Here is an 18882-nt window from a genome sequence, read left to right on the forward strand (position 1 = left end):
CAACAAAAGTTTTCAAAGCAATCTACATAGCTAAGTTACCCCAAACCCTCCAATAAAGAAGAGCCCTCCGCTGCACAAGGCAGAGATTGTTCCAGTCTCTAACAGCTCTTAACCATCAGAGAATTCCTCCTAATGACTCTCCTAAATCTGCTTCCTTGCCATTTCAACCCATTGGTCCCAGTTCTGCTCTCAGGACAACAGAGAACAAATCCACCTTCTGTGCAACAGCTCTTCACAGATTTGAAGATGCCATCTCCACGATAGGGCTGGGAGAAACTCCTGTCTGCAGGCTGACTCGGTATACGGCAGCTCCCTATGTCCCCCCATTATATATGTATGCATGTATTCGATTTATATACCACCCTTCCAAAATGGCTCAGTGCAGTTTACAACAGAATAAAAACAATTAAAACCCAAACTATAAAAACAGAATAAAACCAATGAAACATTCAAAGAGTGGAAAACCAGGGCAAACATTTACAACAATTTAAAACAGTTTACAGCAGTTTAAAAACCCTGGAAGGCCAGGCCAGACAGGTATAGAAATTGAATGAATGAATGAATGAATGAAAGAAAATGAATGAATGAATAAAAAATAGGTTTTAAGGGCTCTCATGAAAGACAGTAATGAACTCAGATTACGGATTTCTGCCGGGAGTGCATTCCATAGCCCAGGAGCAGCTACAGAGAAGGCCCGCCTCTGAGTCGCCACCAAACGAACCAGTGGTTACTGGAGACGGACCTCCTCAGATGACCTTAATGTGCGGTGGGGATCATGCAGAAGAAGGCACACTCTAAGATATCTCGGACCTAAGCCGTTCAGGGCTTTAAAGGCAATAATCAGCACTTTGTATTTTGCCGGGAAACATATTGGCAGCCAGTGTAACTGTTTCAAAACAGACATCGCAGACATTCTTGCGTTCACAGTCAAAATGAGAGAGTCAGTGCAATGTAGGTAGTGGATAAAGTATCAGACTTCAGCTCCAGATTAAGCTCTAGACTAGAGTATGGTTCAATGGATGACCTTGGCCCAGTCCATCTCAGCCTGAAGCACCTCACAGGGTTACAATAAAGTGGAGGAACTATGTATTATGTATGCTGCAATTAGATAATTTCAGAAGAGCAGAATAATGTTAAACTTGCAATAACTTTATATCAAATTAAAATACAATCACACACCACTACCCCCGTGCAAGCTCGAAAATAAACGGGCAATAACATTATAATCCAAACCAGCAGCAAACGCACCCTTTCATGCAGCCAACCCTCTTCTAAAGCGCCCTTCTAAAGCCCCCCTCTAATCCTTTCTAAATCCCAGGCAGGCTCTCCGTACTCTGCCCCGCAGCAGCAGCAACTCTTTTCTTTAACAGCCCAGCCTCGTGGCCCTTTAAAAGCAAAGGGGCTGAAAGGGCCGTAGCCAGGTTCGCCGCTACGACCCATGGGACTTGTGGTTCCTAGGAATGCTCGGCGGCCGCTGCTGCAGTGCATTATGGGAGTGAGAAGGACGTCGCCGGAATCGGAATGGTTCCACATTAGCGCCTATGGAGAGCAGTGCATTTCGGGAGTCGTAGTCTCTCAACCAAAGGACAACCATTGGGGTATGGCGCGGCACTCAGGTTTTCCTGACTTCATTTCCCACATGTCCTTGCGGGGACGGGTAAACGCTGATCTCTCGGGCTGGGCTAGAATGCTGCCCTTGGGAAGGGAAGGTCCTGATGACGATGCGGAAGACGCCGTGGTAGCTCCGCCGGGGAGGTGAGTGAGTTTCCGCTGGGGTAGGCTGTTGAGCCCCGCGGTGTGCTTGTAGGACTCAGGCCATCTCCGCTCTGAAGCTTATTGAGCCCTAAGACCATTGCCTCTGAGAATGTACAGAGTGCTGAGTTGTTGCCAGGATTTGGAGGCCGGCTGTGCAAGGCAAGCGATGGTATTTCCCAAGACGGAAGCGGCGGCGCTTCTCTTGCTAGTAACTCAGCAGTGGGAATCCCTGGAGTGGTTCCGCTTCCTAGATTCCCTACTCTCCTGACAGCTCCCCCTCCCCCTCCCCGTTCCCCGAGGGATCGCAATTTCTGGAACTGCCCATAAAGTATATCACGCCTCAAGTGTGGGATTGAATCTCAGGCGACCTGTAGCGCAAGCATTTTGTACACCCCAAATGGTCATTCACCTGTTACTTGTATGCATGCATGCACACACGACAGTATGCACAATCTTACCCTACATTGGAAAGCAGGGATGTAGACTTCTCAATTTCCCCGGGGGTGGTGTGTGACGGAACACATGAGAAGAGAGGTCTTAAGAACATAAGGACAGCCTTGCTGGATCAGGCACAAGGAGGCCCAGCTAGTCCAGCATCCTGTTTCACACAGTGGCTCACCAGATGCCACTGGAAGCCACAGGTAGGAGCTGAGGGCATGCCCTCCCTCCTGCTGTTACTCCCCTGCAACTGGGATTGAGAGGCATCATGCTTCTGAGGCTGGAGATGGCCCACAGTCCCCAGACTAGTAGCCATTGATAGACCTGTCCACCATGAATCTGTCTAAGCCCCTTTTAAAGCCATCCAAGCTGGTGGCAATCACCACATCCCATGGCAAGGAATTCTATAGATTAATTATGCACTGTGTGAAAAAGTACTTCTGCTTGTCAGTCCTAAATTTCCCGACCTTCAGTTCCATGGGGTGACCCCTGGTTCTAGTGTTGTGAGAGAGGGAGAAAAATTTCTCTCTGTCTACCCAATCCACCCCATGCATAATTTTATGCAATTCGATCATGTCTCCCCTTAGTCACCTCTTTTCCAAGGTAAAGAGCACCAGATGCTGTAGCCTATCCTCATAAGGAAGGTGCTCCAGGCCCCTGATCATTTTGGTTGCCCTCTTCTGCACCTTTTCCAGTTCTGCAGTATCCTTCTTAAGATACGGTGACCAAAGCTGTATGCAGTACTCCAGATGTGGCCACACCATAGATTTATTTAAGGGCATTAAAATATTAGCATATTTATTTTCAATCCCCCTCCTAATGATTCCTAGCATGAAATTAGCTTTTTTCACAGCTGCAATGCACTGAGATGGCACTTTCAATGAGCTGTCCACCACAACCCCAAGATCGTGGTCAGTCACCAACAGCTCAGATCCCATCCGTGTATATGTGAAGTTTGTGTGTGCCCCCCCCATGTGCATCACTTTACACTTGCTTACATTGAACCACATTTGCCATTTTGTCAACCAGTCCCCCAGTTTGGAGAGATCTTTTTGGAGTTCCTCACAGTCCATTGTGGATTTTCACTACCCTAAATAGTTTAGTGTCATCTGCAAATTTGGCCACTTTTCTGGTCACCCCAACTTCTAGATCATTTATGAACAAGTTAAAGAGCACTGGTCCCAGTACCAATCCCCAGAGGACCCCACTTCCTACCTACCTACCTGTGAAAACTGCCCATTTATTCCTACTCTCTGTTTCCTGTCCTTCAACCAGTTACCGATCCACACATGAACCTGTCCCCTCATTCCATGACTGCTAAGTTTACTCAAGAGCCTTTGGTAGGGAACTTTATCAAAAGCTTTTTGGAAGTCAAAGTATACTATGTCAACCGGATCACTTTTATCCACATGCCTGTTGACACTCTCAAAGAACTCCAAAAGGTTAGTGAGGCAAGACTTTCCCTTGCGGAAGCCATGCTGGCTCTCCTTCAGCAAGGCCTGTTCTTCTATATGCTTTACAATTTTGTCCTTAAGTAAGCTTTTCATCAATTTACCTGGCACCGAAGTTAAGCTGACTGGCCTGTAATTTCCCAGATCACCCCTGGATCTCTTCTTGAAAATTTGAGTCACATTGGCTACTTCCCAGTCCTCTGGTACAGAGCCTGATTGTAGGGACAAGTTATATATTTTTGCTAGGAGATTGGTAATTTCATATTTGAGTTCCTTCAGAACTCTTGGGTGGATGCCATCTGGCCCTGGCGATTTGTTAATTTTTCGTTTTTCAAGACAGTTTAGAACATTTTCCCTTGTCACCTCAAATTCACCCAGTTCCTCAGCTGCTAAACTTGAAAAACTCAATTCTGGAGAGGGTATATGGTTAGTATCCTCCACTGTGAAGACATATGCAAAGAACTCATTCAATCTCCTTATCCTCCTTAATAATCCTTTTCACACCCTCATTATCTAAGGGTCCAACTACCTCCCTGGCAGGTTTTCTACTTCTGATCTATTTAAAGAAGTGTTTGTCATTCCCCTTGACACTTCTAGCTATATGCTCCTCAAACTCTCTCTTTGCATCTCTTATTGTCTCCTTGCATTTCTTTTGCCAGAGTTTAAGTTCCTTCCTGTTCTCTTCATTTGGGCAGGACTTCCATTTTTTGAAGGAAGTCTTCTTCCCTTTTATAGCTTCCCTGACTCTACTTGTGGTGGCAAGCATGAATTCTTCTCTTTGCTACAAGGGTCCACCCTGGTTTGCATTTGAATGGGAGACTACATGTGAGCAGAGGACTGTAAGATAGTCCCCTTAGGGGATGGGCTTGCTCTGATCAGAGCGCATAGTAGCACAGAGCACCACTAGCTTTTCTCCTTGTTATACTACTTCTAATCAGAGAATTATAGAGGCAGCCGCGCCTCCTAAGAACTTGCTGAGCTGCTCCAAAGACAACACAGGACTGACTGTGTTGTTCAACTGATTGATGAACTTGAGCACGAGAGCTTGCTGATGCTACCCTGGCAGGAGGCAGAGGAGGTGACTGCCTCCCCCAGGAAATCTGGAGGAGGGCTTGAGCCCCACTTTCTCCACCTGGCAGCCCGACGAGTGCATTGTCCTCTCTGGGAAATCCTGGAGGGGGCTTGAGCCCCCCCACCCAAGTTTGTGTCCCTGTTTGAAAGGTCCAGTAACTGGGTTCACTCTCTAAAAAACGAATATTTTTTCGAGAGTGTTTTTAAAGGACTGATTCATGGGTTTTATTTTTGCTGTTGTGCACCACCCAGAGCACCACCGTCTAAAAAATGAATATTTTTTAGTTATTTGCACAAAAGCAGGTATAGGTGCACAGGCAGCAATTTGTAATGTTTGATGAGCCTTGCATGTTTAGGAAGATGTGCTTTGTGGCATGAGAAAAGATTCCTGAAGTCGTCTGCCCACACTTTATGGTGCTTTTCGACTTCATCCCTTGAGATAGTTATGGTAGGAGAACGAATCAAAAGGTGCCTGGAAACACTCTGTGTAGTACTCTGAATTTCCATCCCATCCAAGATGCACTGTGGCCAGAATAAGTTGAGATCTTGCTTTTAAAATGTTTTTTTTTTTAAATCAGTGCCTTAAAGCAACATTTGCATACTAATAGTTTTCATAGAGTGGCTTTAGCTGCCACATGTCTTATAAAACTTTGAGTAGAAGTTTCTACTCCATAAAACATACTCCCAGTTGCAACATTTCCCTAACTGTAACTTATGGTGCCCACTTCCTGGTGTCTGCCTTCAAAGTGGTCACTACCAGTGTTACCCTAAGGGCACGCACACACGTTTTTTAATGTCTGCTCAGTTAGATTTAGATCCCACTTGGGTTGAATCGGGAAGCCCCCACTCTAAATGCACCTGCGCACACATTACCTTCATACTGCTGCCCAGAACAAAACTCATTCCGCACACAGATGAAAAAAATTAGAGGGTGCACTGGTCACAATTAAGGTTTGGTGACAGTGGAATCCTCTCCTGCCTGTGTAGCTCAAGATCTGATTTTTCTTCTCTTGCAGCCACAGAGAAGAAACACAGATGGATGCCTTGCCCATCACACCAGGAGAGCTAGTTTGTTTGGGTTCCAGCCTGGCTTTCTCTGGCCTTTTCTATTACCTGCACAGGAGGAAGGCTAAGGTGGTGGCCAATATTCAGGTATGGACGGCCCTGTGCACCTTGCTTCACACATTCAGTACTTGTACAATCCGTGTATACTGTACACAGGTACAGATCTGTACAAAGGGACATATTTTAACATGTTGAACACAGGTATTTATTTATTTATATTTATTTTTACACTTCTATCCCGTTCTTCCTCCAAGGAGCTCAGAGCGTATACATGCTTATTTTTATCCTCACAACAACCCTGTGAGGTGGGTTAGGCTGAGAGATACATGACTGGCCCAGAGTCACCCAGTGGTTGCATGGGGATTCAAACTCGGGTCTTCCTGGTCCTAGTCCCAACACTCAAACCACTACGCTCTGCAGTACGTTTCTTCTGTACCATGCATTTGAGGGGTCTGTTCCCCAGTTCACTTTTAAAATGAAAGCAGGTACAGTCAGTCACACAGAAACATGTAAATGTGGACAGACATCTGAATGCCACTACAGCATAATGTCTGAAGAGGACTCCAGACGCTTGGAGAATGGATCGGAATAATGCTTAGCATTTGTGTAGCATGGTTGAAGCATGTCCCTGTATATTGTGTCTGTAATCCTTACCTTACAGGGCTACTGTAAGCCGGTATGATTATCCCCACATTGCAGATTGAGGGTTAAGCCCAAGAGAGTGAATAGAGAGAGGCCTTTCCCCTCCTCTCTCATAATGGTGGGTTGCCCAATGGAGCTGATCGGTAGTAGGTTCAGGACAGATGGAAGGAGCCATTGCTTCATACAACCCATCAGCAGTGCATGGAATTAGTTACTCTGAGAGGTAGTGATGGCCGTTCGCTTCAGTGGCTCCTCCTTCACACTCTTGTGGAGGAGGAGAAGTCTATCGATGGCGGTAAGCCCATAAGGACAAAATGGAACTTGAATCCAGAGCATGGTCTGAGGGTGCCTGATGTAGGGACCTTGTGAAGCTAAGCAGGGCTAGGTCTGGAGAATATCTGTTAGGTCAGTATCAGGTAGATTTGGCCTCTTTTGGCAAAGGTGGGAGATGATGGGAGTTGTAGTCCAACGACATCTGGAGACCTAAGTTTGAAATCCCTTGTGGCAGGTGATGCCTCCTTGAGTTCCATGATAGAAGGAGGAACATAGGAAACTGCTTAATACTGAGTCAGACTCTTGATCCATCTGGCTCAGAATTGTCAACACTGACTGGCAGCAGCTCTCCAAGGTTTCAAGCAGGAGTCTCTCCCAGCCCTACCTGGTGATGCCACCAAGGAGTGAAGCTGGGACCTAGATGCTCTTCCACTCAGCTTTGGCCCCATCCCCTAATGGGAATACCTTGCAGCACTCCTATGTAGTCCAAATACAAATCAAGGTGGACTCTGCTTAGCAAAGGGAACAATTCATGCTTGCTACCACAGGACCAGCTCTCCTCCCCACATAAACTGGGCCTGCATGTGGTTTCGTTATTAACTGGCCAACTTCCTTGTTCAGAGTACCAGATGCTGAGTACAGATAGAGGAGGTGTCCTTTATGTCTTGCTTGTGAGCTTTTCAGAGGCAACTTCTGGCTGTTGTTGGATACTGAATGCTGAACGTCTTGGTGTGGTCCAGCAGAGCCCTTTTGAGCAAAGCTTGCCTAAGACTACCTGCTGAACTTGTGTCTGAGGGGAGTTTTGAACCAGGGCCTTCACCGCTCAGACCATCTCTCCATTAGGTTCCCTCCATCCCCTTCTGTTCGTACGCAAAAGGAGTGCTAAGGAGTATACTCTCTCTCCTGCTCTCATGTAGGAGGCACCAAAGCTCCAAGTCAGTGACAGCCTTCCCAGCATTCTCTCTGCTACGAGTGGCAGCTGCCTGCGCTATGTTGCCATTGAAGGTAAGAGGCCTGTTGGACTATTTGTCTTGGTTGGAGGAGGGAACCGGCAGGCCAGTTCCCGGCACCCTAGTTCTTTCCTATCACATCCACTGGGGACTGAAAGCTGGGGGCAGAATGGGTGGAGTGTGAGGGCCATGGCACTCCAAGGCGTGTTCTCCTAGCTGGAGATCTTGAGCCCTCTCCAGACGGCATCCAAAGGCGCTCTACATGAGGGGAAGTCCTGCCCTGGGCCCTTCAGTCATCCCTGCCGGTGCCCTGCTCATGGTTAGATCCTGTGGATGGGGCATTCGCTGCCTCAGAGGAATGAGCAGGGCACTGACAGGGATGACTAGCAAGACCAGGGCGGGACTTCTGGACCCATCTTAGATCTCTAGTAGAGAGCCTTTTGGTATACTCTCTGATTCGAGCTGTGGTTTCCTGTTTTGCCTGAGCTTGGCAAGCAGCAAGTTTCTAGGACCAGGGCAGCCCTAGAATGGATTGTGGTGAGGGGTGATGGGAGTTTTAGTTCCACAACAGCTGGACGGCCAAGTTTGCCCACCTCTGTTCTGGGGTTACAAAGCACTTTGGTAGAAAACTGCAGAGGCCACCCTTCCTAGCCCATTCACTCTCCACATGACAAGAAGCCCCATGTAAATTTTTAAATGGTTGTAAATGGTTTTAACATTGTAACCTGGTTTTTAAACTGTTCTGAATGTTTTAACTGTTACTGCTTTGTGGTGTGTTACGACCTCTGTTTTTAACTGCTAATTGATTTTAATTGTTTTGTTTTAATGTGAATCGCCCTGAGCCATTTTGGAAGGGCAGTATAAAAATCGAATGAATGAATGAATGAGTACATTTTTGAAATGAATTTTCATCTAGATTTTGACACTTGCCTTTTTGAAATTTTGAAACTGCATTAAGTTTCACATTTGACTTTTGGAGACTACAACCCAGATGTTCAAGCACAGATATTCAAATGTTTTGCTCCAAATGTATACAGAAATCTGCATTTTTAAAAACAAAAATATGAGCTGTTAGTGTTAGGCTCAAAGTTTCAACTTGAAATTTAAAAAAATGCTTTATAACACTTCACTGTTGTCTTTTGGCAAACTACTCAAAGCAATACTGCCCTAGACAGTAAAAATAACCGCCCCATTTTCCATTTCTCATGCTTTTCAGTGCTCCGAGTGTGGCTGAAAGCACCATCAGGGGTAGCAAGAGGTGAGGCTGGTTGGGGAGGTTTTTGTGATACAGAATTCCCAGCTTTTCCCTTTATGAGAATCCAGCCAACCAATTTTGCATTTCAAACTTGTTTTGGCTTTATTGCTTAGGGCCCCTGGAAGGAAGAAGGGGTGAGGCAGGGAATGTGCTCTCCAGAAATTCCATTCTCTCTCTCTCTCTCTCCTTTAGGGGTGGTCCAGCCAGCTGAGTCTGCTCTGACCAGCCCATACCACAAGGAGCTGCAGGGAGTGATTGAAAGGCTGGTGCTAAAGGAACATCGGCTGGTCTGGAACAGCTTGGCCCGGAGTTGGTAAGCAGAAGTTGGGAGAACCAGTATTGGGGAGGAACTGTGGGGTCACCCACCTGGGTTTGGGCGGGGTAGCATCCCTTTGCTGGCATTTTGTGGTACATGAAGCTGTCCTAGGAGACCATTCAGAGGAGTCATCAGGTACAGGGTACTGTGGCTTCCCAGAAGTGGGTGAGGGCTGCAAGGAGGATGTTGCACCTGCCTTGCAGCTTCTGTGCTGGTTCCCCTGTTATGTTCTAGCACAGTTTTAGAGGCTGGATTTGACCCATGAACAAGGCCGTGAATATCCGGTGTTAAAAATCTCAAAATGTCATCATCAGTGTAGGATAAATTCTTCCAAGAAATGCTGACTTCTGCAATCTGTATACATCACCTAAGGCCAAATGAGAATGATCTCATGCCTGTCGGTTTGGAAGCACAACAGGACCACCCAGAAATAAAGAGAGAGGTTGCTCTGTACTTGAGAAACTCACTATATAGCCCAGAGATAAGGGGGAATGTTTCAGGATTGTGGGAAGGATAAAAGGGGTCCTCTGTGAGCCCCAAAGAGCACTGCAGAACTCCTTTTCTACTGCACTACAAATATTTATATACCACGTTTCAAGAAAAGTTCTCGAAGCGGTTTACTTAGAACAATACAATACAATAAATATGGCTTCCTGCCTTGAAAGGGCTCACAATCTTAAAACAAACACAAAAACAGATCTGCACTTGTTCCCTCTAATAGTGAACTTGGATGCCTGACTATCTGTCAGCTTGGAAGCCAAATAGGCTACCCAAAAATAAGGCAGTGATTTCTGCCTCCGTCTTGGTGAGCTTCCAGGTTCTAGAGCAGGGTTGCTCAACTTTGACCTCCCTGCAGACGCTGGGCAACAACTCTCATAATTCTTCTGTGGCTGGGGATGATGGGAGTTGTAGTCCAAAAGCACCTGGAGGGCCAGAGTTGTGCAGTCCTGTGCTATGGCATATTGAGAGCAGCTGATCCATGGAATCCTAGAGTGTCATTTGGAGGGGAAGGAATAGGGGAAGATGGGGAATAGATAGGTCTGTCTAACAGCTCATAGTCCATATTTCAGAGTGTGTGGTTAGAGTTGGGAGGATGCGTCCTGTAAGCATCCTCCTTGTTTGATTTTTGAAACTTGCCTCCTTGGGGGTTACAAGTTCTGACTTTCCCGTTCTCCAGAATTCTGCCCACCTCTGTTGCATAACAATTAAACATCCAGGTTTGGCCTGGCAGCCAGTCCCAAAGTCCAGCCAGCTGGGATTATATAGCACAGCGGGGGAAGGTTTCTGGAAGGTGGAAAAGAAGCAAGCTGTCCTCTCTTTCGTTACAGGGTTCTTGTTCCAAGGCAAGTTCTTGTTCCAAGGCCCCCCTGAGGGAGGTGCCATCCTCATAGGACCTGGGAATATACAGCAACATTTTGTTGCAGGTCCCCATTTGTTATGCTAATTAATTTGTTATGCTAATTAAGCAAATTTGCATATAAAGTCCTCCCCCTGCTAGTCATGGGGATGGGCAAAGAGCTGTGAAGGCCCCTGAAGCTCCATCCCTCGATCACTGGACATTCTGCTCACTTGCTTCTATTCTGGCTTTTAGAAATGTCACCAGCTGTTGCCTACAGCAGGAGTCCCTGACCTTGGATCCTCAGATGTTGCTGGACTACAACTCCCATCACCCCCAGCGTAAATGTTCAAAGAGCATTCGTTATAGTTCAGCATCATCTGTGAATATAAGCTTGGGGGGCCCTGACCTGCATGACCTCCTAGAAATTTTTGTTTAAAAACACATTATTTCTTTTTAAAATTCTGAGATGCTCATTAGGCTGAATTCTGTGTCTAGTAGCAAATTCTGTGTGAATTGGAAATAGGAAGCTCCTTATACCACACAAATTCTGTGAGGATCACCCGAAGCTGCCTCACACCCAGTCGGACCATTGGGCCATCTGAGTATTGTCTACCCTGACCGGCAGCAGCTTCTGCAGGGTTTCAGGCAGGGGGCTTTCCCAGCCCTACCTGGAGATGCTGCCAGGGAGCAAACCTGGGACCTTCAGCACGCAAAGCAGATGCTCTTCCACTGAGCGACAGCCCATGCCCCATATGTAGAACATCCCCTCGGACTCTGTCAAATCCATTCCATCCATATCCCTGGCTTAGCCAGCAAGGATACCAGAGAGGCAGGCTGTGTTGGTCCTCAGTGGGGGCTGAGCTCCCTTACTGTGGTCCAACAGGAGCTTGCTTAATTCTTGATCGGCACGGCCCGGTTGCTGCTCAGGTGGCAAAGGGATGGGCCTACTGGGGTGCTGCAGCTGCAAGCCCTGCTGAGCTGTGCTCAGGAGATGGATGCTGCATACCTCGGAAGCGGCCTTCTGCCGAGTCAGACCACTGCTCCATCCCGCTCAGTACTCTCTGCCCAGGCTGGCAGCGGCTTCTCCAAGGTTGCGGGCCGGAGTTTCTCTCAGCCCGTTCTTGGAGACCCCGCCAAGGAGGGAACTTGGAGCCTTCTGCAGGCAAGCAGGCAGGTGCTCTTCGCCTGAGCTATTGGCCTCACCCCCCCTCAGGGCAATCTCTTACTGGGCTCACACATGGAGTGTCCCATTCAAATGCACAGCAGGACATTCATGCTTGTTACTACAAGACCAGCTCTCCTCACCCAGAGAAGAGGCTGGAGTGTGCCTTTTCAGTGTTCCCCGTAACACTGCAATGCTGCTGGTGATTATGGGAGTCGTCGTCGTCAGCATCATCTGGGAACCCCTGTTCCAGGGGGCACCAGCCTTGGGTTTTCCTAGTTGGTGAAGAGAAGCAGCTGGCGACAGGCCCAGCTTCAGGATGGTGTGTGCTGCCTCTTGCCACGTGAGAGGGAGCGACGTGGCAGGCCCAGAGCATGGCCGTGTCATGGTTGCCTTCTCCAGATAACCCTGTGCTGTGCTCCGTTATTTAGACGAGCTGGAGGCTATATGGGAAACGGTTGTGTGCAAGGCCCCAATCCAGAAATGATGGCACATGTGGTTTTGTGTTCCTTGCAAGGATATGGGTATTGTAATGACCGTATTTAAAGGTAATGGCCCAAGAGGAAAACTTCTATAAAGAAGACTAGTTGACTTGTTTAGCTTTTAGTACCGCGTATATAGGCATTGTAATCTATACCAAGCTGAAGGCATCAACAACAACAACAACAAATATTTATATACTGTTTTTCAACAAAAGTTTCCAAAGCGGTTTACATAAGAAATAATAAGTAAATAAGGTGGCTCCTTGTCCCCAAATGGCTCACCATCTAAAAAGAAACATAAGATAGACACCAGCTTTTAACAGTCATTGGAAGTACTGTGCTGGGGGTGGATAGGGCCAGTTACTCTCCCTCTGCTAAATAAAGAGAATCACCACGTTAAAAAGGTGCCTCTTTGCCCAGTTAGTAGGGGCAAACATAGCATTGTTTATACATGCATTTCATAAGTTTCAAGGAGCATCATTTCAAGAAGCTTTCTCCTGACTTACAAACTGTAAAGCAGTGGTTCCTAATCTGGGGTCCTCCAGATGTTGCCGAACTACAACTCCCAGCATCCCCAGCTCCAGCTGTGGCTGGGGGTGCTGGGAGTTGTAGTTCAGCAACATCTGGAGGACCCAGGTTGGGAACCATTGCTGGAGAGTAAGAAAAGAATCAAGTGAGATGTCCAGAGGCAACCTGACATCCATCTAAATTCCCACCTTTTTTTAAAATCCTAAAATTTCTCATGACTTTACAAAACCATAACTTGGTGAAACACATCCGTGATCCAGCCCCCTCTCAAAACGCACAACTAGTGATCACGTACACGTTGGTTTACTGCTGCTGCTTTGATCAGTTGTTACTTCAACGCAAATGTTTGATTAAGCTCCTTCGCTGCCTTCACTAATCCTTATGTTTGAGAAGCAAGAACAAATTAAAGTCCTAAAACATCCTGTGAAACACCTAGTCCACGTAAGCATCTTTGAGAAGCACTGGGTGGTAGGAGCAGAGGCTGCAGGCTTGTTTTTTTTTTTTTTAAAGGTCAAGAATCAAGATCTCTGGCCTAACCCTAACACTAACCCTCTGCTGCTGAAGCTCAGCTGTTCTGGCCCCGTGCTCTGCCTGGATGGGAGAATGCCTGGGGACCAGTTCTGTGCTGTTCCTGAGAACGGAACATGTCATAAATAAGGTCGGGAGTTGCTACCTCTCTGCTGTTTTTCTGAGGCATGACTCTCTTGTTTCAGTGTGAATGCACTTCTGCTACACCTCCAGCCTGTGACGGCATGCTGAGTTTCAGGGACTCGACACAATTTTGGGGGCAAGCCCCCCTCCCAGCTCTGAGTTGTCAGGTGTGTGCATGCAGGCGCTTGACTCTGTTAGCACGGTTACCAAGAGGCCCAGGAAGCAGCTGGGTGTCTTGTGGCAAGTGAGAGAGATGCATCCTGACCTTGTCCAGGCTCCAGAGAAGGCTGGGGAGAATCTCTGGACTTGCCCTGCATCTTGGAGAAGCTTTGGAAGCAGGGGAGCTGCGCTCTCACAAGTTTTCTAAAGTTCTCCAAAGCTCCGTGTAAGGTGTGGAGGGACTTGCGGGGATAAAAAACTGAGGTGCCAGTGGCATTTATGGGCACAAGCCTGAGGTTCTTTAAGGGTATTTTCTCCAAGCTCTCCAAAGCCAGGATCCTCAAGCTTGGGCCACCAGATCTTGCTGGCCTACAGCTCCCATCTTCCTCAGCCACGGTGGCCTTTGGTCATTGTTGAGACTCTCTGCTTTCTCTCATTCTAAAGAAAGATGTAGATTCTTAGGCCTGATTGTTGTACGTAGAAGCGGAGCTAGACAGTCTGTACCCAAATAATAGTTATGCTAAGGAAATCGTCATGCTTTCTCCTTCTGAAAAGACCCCCTAGTGGGAACACCCCATTGACCCTTCATGTTAGGGATGCAGGGATCTGCTGGAAAGCATGTGGGGCAGTGCCTGCTGAAGTCCTGAGTCTGAGAAGTGGCTGAATGTGCTTTGCGGTGACCAGAGAGCAGGGCTTCAGTGCATCACTCCTTGTCCCTTCCCATGACTGGCAAAATAAAACAGAAATTTGCACAATGCAAGAAATAGATGCAGATTGGCACAAACAACTGTCTTGTTTGACTTTTGCTTGGTACAGAATTTGATTTCTTTTAATGCAGAATACACACCACCCTTGCATTTGGTGAACAGAGTTCAGCTGTAGTCTTGCATGTATATGGGAAGCTACCTTCTGCTGAGCCAGACTACTGGCCTGGCTTGCTCAGCATTGTCTACACCAGGGATGCTCAACGTTGGGTCCCCAGATGTTATTGGACTTCAACTCCCATAATCCCCAGTCAAGGCCACTGAGGCTGGGGATTATGGGAGCTGAAGTCCAATAACACCTGGGACCCAACATTGAGAATCCCTGGTCTACACTGACTGGTAGCAGCACTCCAGGGTCTCAGGCAGGGGTCTTTCTTTCCCAGCCCTCCATGCTGATGTCAGGGTCTGATCCTGTGGCCTTCCGTATGCAAAGCAGGTGCTCCACCGCTGACCTATGGTCCCTCCCTATTTGATTGTGATTTGCCATATTTATAGACTATACTCTCAGCCAAAGCTTTGGGCAGGCTAGAGATCAAGTAAGTAGGAAGGAGAGCTGGTCTGGTGGCAGCAAGCATGGATTGTCCCTTTTGCTAAGCAGGGTCTGCCTTGGTTGTGCATTTGAATGGGACACTCCATGTGTGATCCCAGTACAGTAAGAGATTCCCCTGAGGGGCGGTGAGGCCAGTAGCTCAGGCAAAGAGCACCTGCCTGCTTGCCTGCAGAAGGCTCCAAGTTCCCTCCTTGGTGGGGTCTCCAAGAACGGGCTGAGAGAGACTCCGAGCCGCAACCTTGGAGAAGCCGCTGCCAGCCTGGGCAGAGAGTACTGAGCAGGATGGAGCAGTAGTCTGACTCGGCAGAAGGCCGCTTCCTAGGTATGCAGCATTCATCTCCTGAGCACAGCTCAGCAGGGCTTGCAGCTGCAGCACCCCAGTGGGTCCCTCCCTTTGCCACCTGAGCAGCAACCGGGCCGTGCCGATCAAGAATTAAGCAAGCTCCTGTTGGAGCACAGTAAGGGAGCTCAGCCCCCACTGAGGACCAACACAGCCTGCCTCTCTGGGTATCCTTGCTGGCTAAGCCAGGGATATGGATGGAATGGATTTGACAGAGTCCGAGGGGATGTTCTACATATGGGGCATGGGCTGTAGCTCAGTGAAGGAGCAGGTGTCCTATTAACAAGGGTTGTGTCTGCAGTTTCCAAATGGTCCTCAGTTTGCAGATGATCCCTCTCAGTTGCAACCTTCTCCATTTGGAGACTACAGGCAATATCAACGATTTCTTGTATTCTTCTGTTCTATGTTGTACAAGCAAGTTGTCACTCTTAAAAGGACACATAAGATGCAGTCTCATTTGAAGACTTTTCATTGAATGTGTACACCTGGATGCTCCTGTACTTCACATTGACAAGATAACCTGTGAATAAGATGCCATTATTGTAAAGCGATTACAGTAAACCTGCTTTCCATGCAGAAGGTCCCAGGTTTGCCCCCTGGCAGCATCTCCGGGTAGGGTTGGGAAACCCCCTGCCTGAAACCCTGCAGAAGCTGCTGCCGGTCAGGGTAGACAATCCGGAGCTCGACGGCCCCATGGTCTGACTTGGTGTGAGGCAGCGTCCGGTGACCCTCATAGAATTCGTGTGGTATCTGGCGCTTCCTGTGTTGCTCAGCGTGAGGGTTTCTCTGCAGAGCCTGCAGGCCTGGCTGCCGTGCATCGCGCCTCCCTCTTGCAGACCTGGCGGCCCTGAAGGGGCCCGGCCCGGCCCTCGGCCCTCAGTCCTCAGTCCTCTGGTCTCGTTTGCAGGACCGACAGTGAGCGGGTGGTGCTGGAGCAGGTGCACACGGTGCCCTTTGTCCTGACCCCTCCCAGCGGCAGCCCCGCCGGGGGCCAGGTGAGCGTGGAGTCCCCCCTCAGCGCCCTTGAGCTGCCCTTGGAGACGGTGTACGAGCGCTTCCAGCAGACCTCCCACGGCTTCAAGGACCTGGTCGGCCACTACCTCAGCGGGGAGAAGCCCAAGGGCTTCCTGGAGACCGAAGAGATGCTCCTGGTGGGCAGCAGCCTCACCGGCATCGGGGAGCTGGCCCTGCGCCCGGACGGCTCCCTCCACCTGCAGCCCCCGGCGGACGGCGCCGGCTACTTCCTGCGCCTGGGGGACTGGCAGACGCTGCTGGCGGAGCTGGAGTCGGCTAGCAGCTTCTGGAAGTGGGCCGCGGCGCTCGGCGGCCTGGCGGCTGGTGCCGTCCTCCTGCACGCCCTCCACCGGGCCTACCGGCGCCGCCGGCTGAAGCAGGAGGCAGCGGCGGAGCGGCAGGCCTTCGACGACCTCCGCCTGCATAAGCCCTCTGCCCTGGACCTATCCGACGAGCCCCCCGAGCACACCTGCATCATCTGCCTCACCAACCTCCGCGAGTGCGTCCTCCTGCCCTGCGGCCACGTCTGCTGCTGCTTCAGCTGCTTCCAGGCCCTGCCCAGCCGCTGCTGCCCCATCTGCAGGGGGCCCATCTCCCGCGTGGTCCCCCTTTATCAGGCCTGACGGAGCAGCCGGGGCGAGGTTGGGACGCCCGCTCAGCCCGTGGCACCGCCAGCGCAGCGTGCGAGGGGCTGACAGGACGGAGGGGGCGGCCACATGGCGGGCGCGCCAGTTCTGGGGGTTGGGGGGAGGGCTGCAAGCTCGGCCCCCTTGCTCAAGGCTGGCGGATGGGGCGCTGCCCCCGCCCTGCCCCTCTCATTGACGGGAGGGGGTTGGCCTGGCCGTGAAGCTCCGCTGGGCCGAAGGGTGTGCCGAGGAGTGCTGTGTTGATCAGTTTTGTTTTTTGCCAAGTCCTAGAGCTGCTCCAGCCGCCTTTGTGTGCAAGCGGGGAACAGGAAACCCCAGTAGGAGTCGGCGAGTCACACAGATACATGGCGCATGATGCAGGTCCTGACCCCGGGCTCACGTTTCCTGCACATGGCCTCCTGCAGTCTGGGCAGAGTTCCTTTCTGAGCCTGACTTGCCACACTGGGTTGGCGTTTCCTAGTCTTGGTGTTTGGCCTTTGTCCCCAAGGAAAGGGGGGCGGGGGGTCAGCGGGGGAAAGGCAGCACCTTTGCCTACTGGCCAGAGAGGCCGTCCTGTTCTTCACGGTCTACCATAGGCTGGATTTTTGACAGAAGAGCTTAAATTTTTTTTTAATAGAGCACTTTTTTTCTGCTTCAGCCACCTCTATGCAGCTGTTAATTGGGTTGATGTGAATGCTGCAGGTAGTGGCTACTGCCTTGGGCTTTTGTTTGGGCAAGGGTCTCCTCACCGTTGCCCCCGTCCTGGGGAGCTGTCTTGAAACGGCCTCTGTGCAGAAACCAGGGTTTCAGGTGGCCCTCTGAAGAAGCCCGTCCGAGAGTGAGTTCTCCTTGAGTCAGGGAGGCCCTGACGGGCAGCTCCACACACACTGTGCCAACCTCCTCACCAGCTCTGAACCTCCCCTGTTCTGCAGCTGCCGAGGAGCTTGAGGCCATTCTTTCCCGCTTGAGTCAGCCCATTGCTAAGCAGCAGATTCTGATTTAATTATGAATTGCTGGTGACTGTGTAGTTCATCCTGGAATTGCATAGATCTCTTCCTCCCCATCGCCCACTCCATGCGGAAGCATTTGAGGCAGAGAGTCAGTCCAGCCTTGGGGGAGTATCCCTGGGGTGGCACAGCTGGTTTGGCTGTTGGCTTGCTGGCAAGGGGCGTCTCCCTGGTCTGGCTGCCCCCCCCCGATTGTCAGCATCAAGTGGCGGATGGACCGCAGAGGCTCCTTGGCTGTTCTTGGCTCTGCTAGTAGATCGGGCTGATGCATTGGCACCCTGCTCTGGGGACAGGCTGAGCACTGGAATGGCACACTCAGCTGGGTGGCACTCAGGAAGCGTTGAATCAAGATGTACTGATAAAGGGTCCAATGTCTCTTGACTCGGAAGCACCAGTACAGTAGAGCTTTAGAGACGGACGTGTGGATGGAAGAACCCGAAGGGATGTTCCTGAGCTCCAGAACGTGGCAAAATAAATGGAGCAATATTCTTAGTCACAAGAAGTCTCGAGGAGCCTCTTAGTGGGATTCCGGCAAAGTCGGTTCTGATTGTATGATGCTGGCATTGGGTTGGATGTGGTTAGTCCATCTAAGGCAGGGTTGCACGACCCAAATGTCCTGGTGGGCTGGAACCTACGGTGACTTGGTGTGGGGGGGCCAAGGTCAATTTTCAGTGTGTTGAATTATTACAGGGGATAAGGCGAGAGGGGTGAAGGATGGTATCGGAGGCAAGGGGGCCAGCGAGCATCTCAAGTGGCCGACTGCACTGAGCCTCTGCCGCTCATCAGCGGGACAGGCCACGAGCTCTTCATGGCTCCTGCAGGATATTCCTACATGTGGGCCAGCAGGAAACTCCCTGCAGGCCGGATCCGGCCCCTGGGCCTTATGTTGTGCAGGCCGGATCAAAGTCAGTATTGCCGCTGACCCGCAGTGGCATGCTAGCTTTTCAGACAGGGATCTTCCTTAGCCCGACCTGGTGATGTGGTCAGGGATTGAACCTGGGACCTTCCGCGAAGCTCAGATGCTCAGCCACTGAGCCGGGGTCC

General features: G+C 49.9%; 1 protein-coding gene across 2 annotated transcripts; it reads left to right on the forward strand.

The window, feature by feature from the left end:
* The first annotated feature begins 1558 nt into the window (after window positions 1-1558).
* LOC128348772 (mitochondrial ubiquitin ligase activator of nfkb 1-A-like) lies at window positions 1559-18340 on the forward strand. 2 transcript variants are annotated; one of them, XM_053304402.1, is made up of 5 exons: window positions 1559-1755; window positions 5732-5867; window positions 7613-7700; window positions 9093-9213; window positions 16099-18340. In XM_053304402.1, the coding sequence occupies exons 1-5, from the start codon at window positions 1601-1603 to the stop codon at window positions 16826-16828; spliced, it is 1230 nt and encodes a 409-aa protein (XP_053160377.1). In that variant the 5' UTR covers window positions 1559-1600; the 3' UTR covers window positions 16829-18340. The 2 variants fall into 2 exon arrangements, with proteins under 2 accessions (XP_053160377.1, XP_053160378.1); XM_053304403.1 differs by lacking the exon at window positions 1559-1755 and adding an exon at window positions 1766-1914.
* The last annotated feature ends 542 nt before the right edge of the window (window positions 18341-18882 follow it).

This window comes from Hemicordylus capensis, chromosome 3, assembly GCF_027244095.1.
Source record: "Hemicordylus capensis ecotype Gifberg chromosome 3, rHemCap1.1.pri, whole genome shotgun sequence".
Classification (NCBI taxonomy): domain Eukaryota; kingdom Metazoa; phylum Chordata; class Lepidosauria; order Squamata; family Cordylidae; genus Hemicordylus; species Hemicordylus capensis.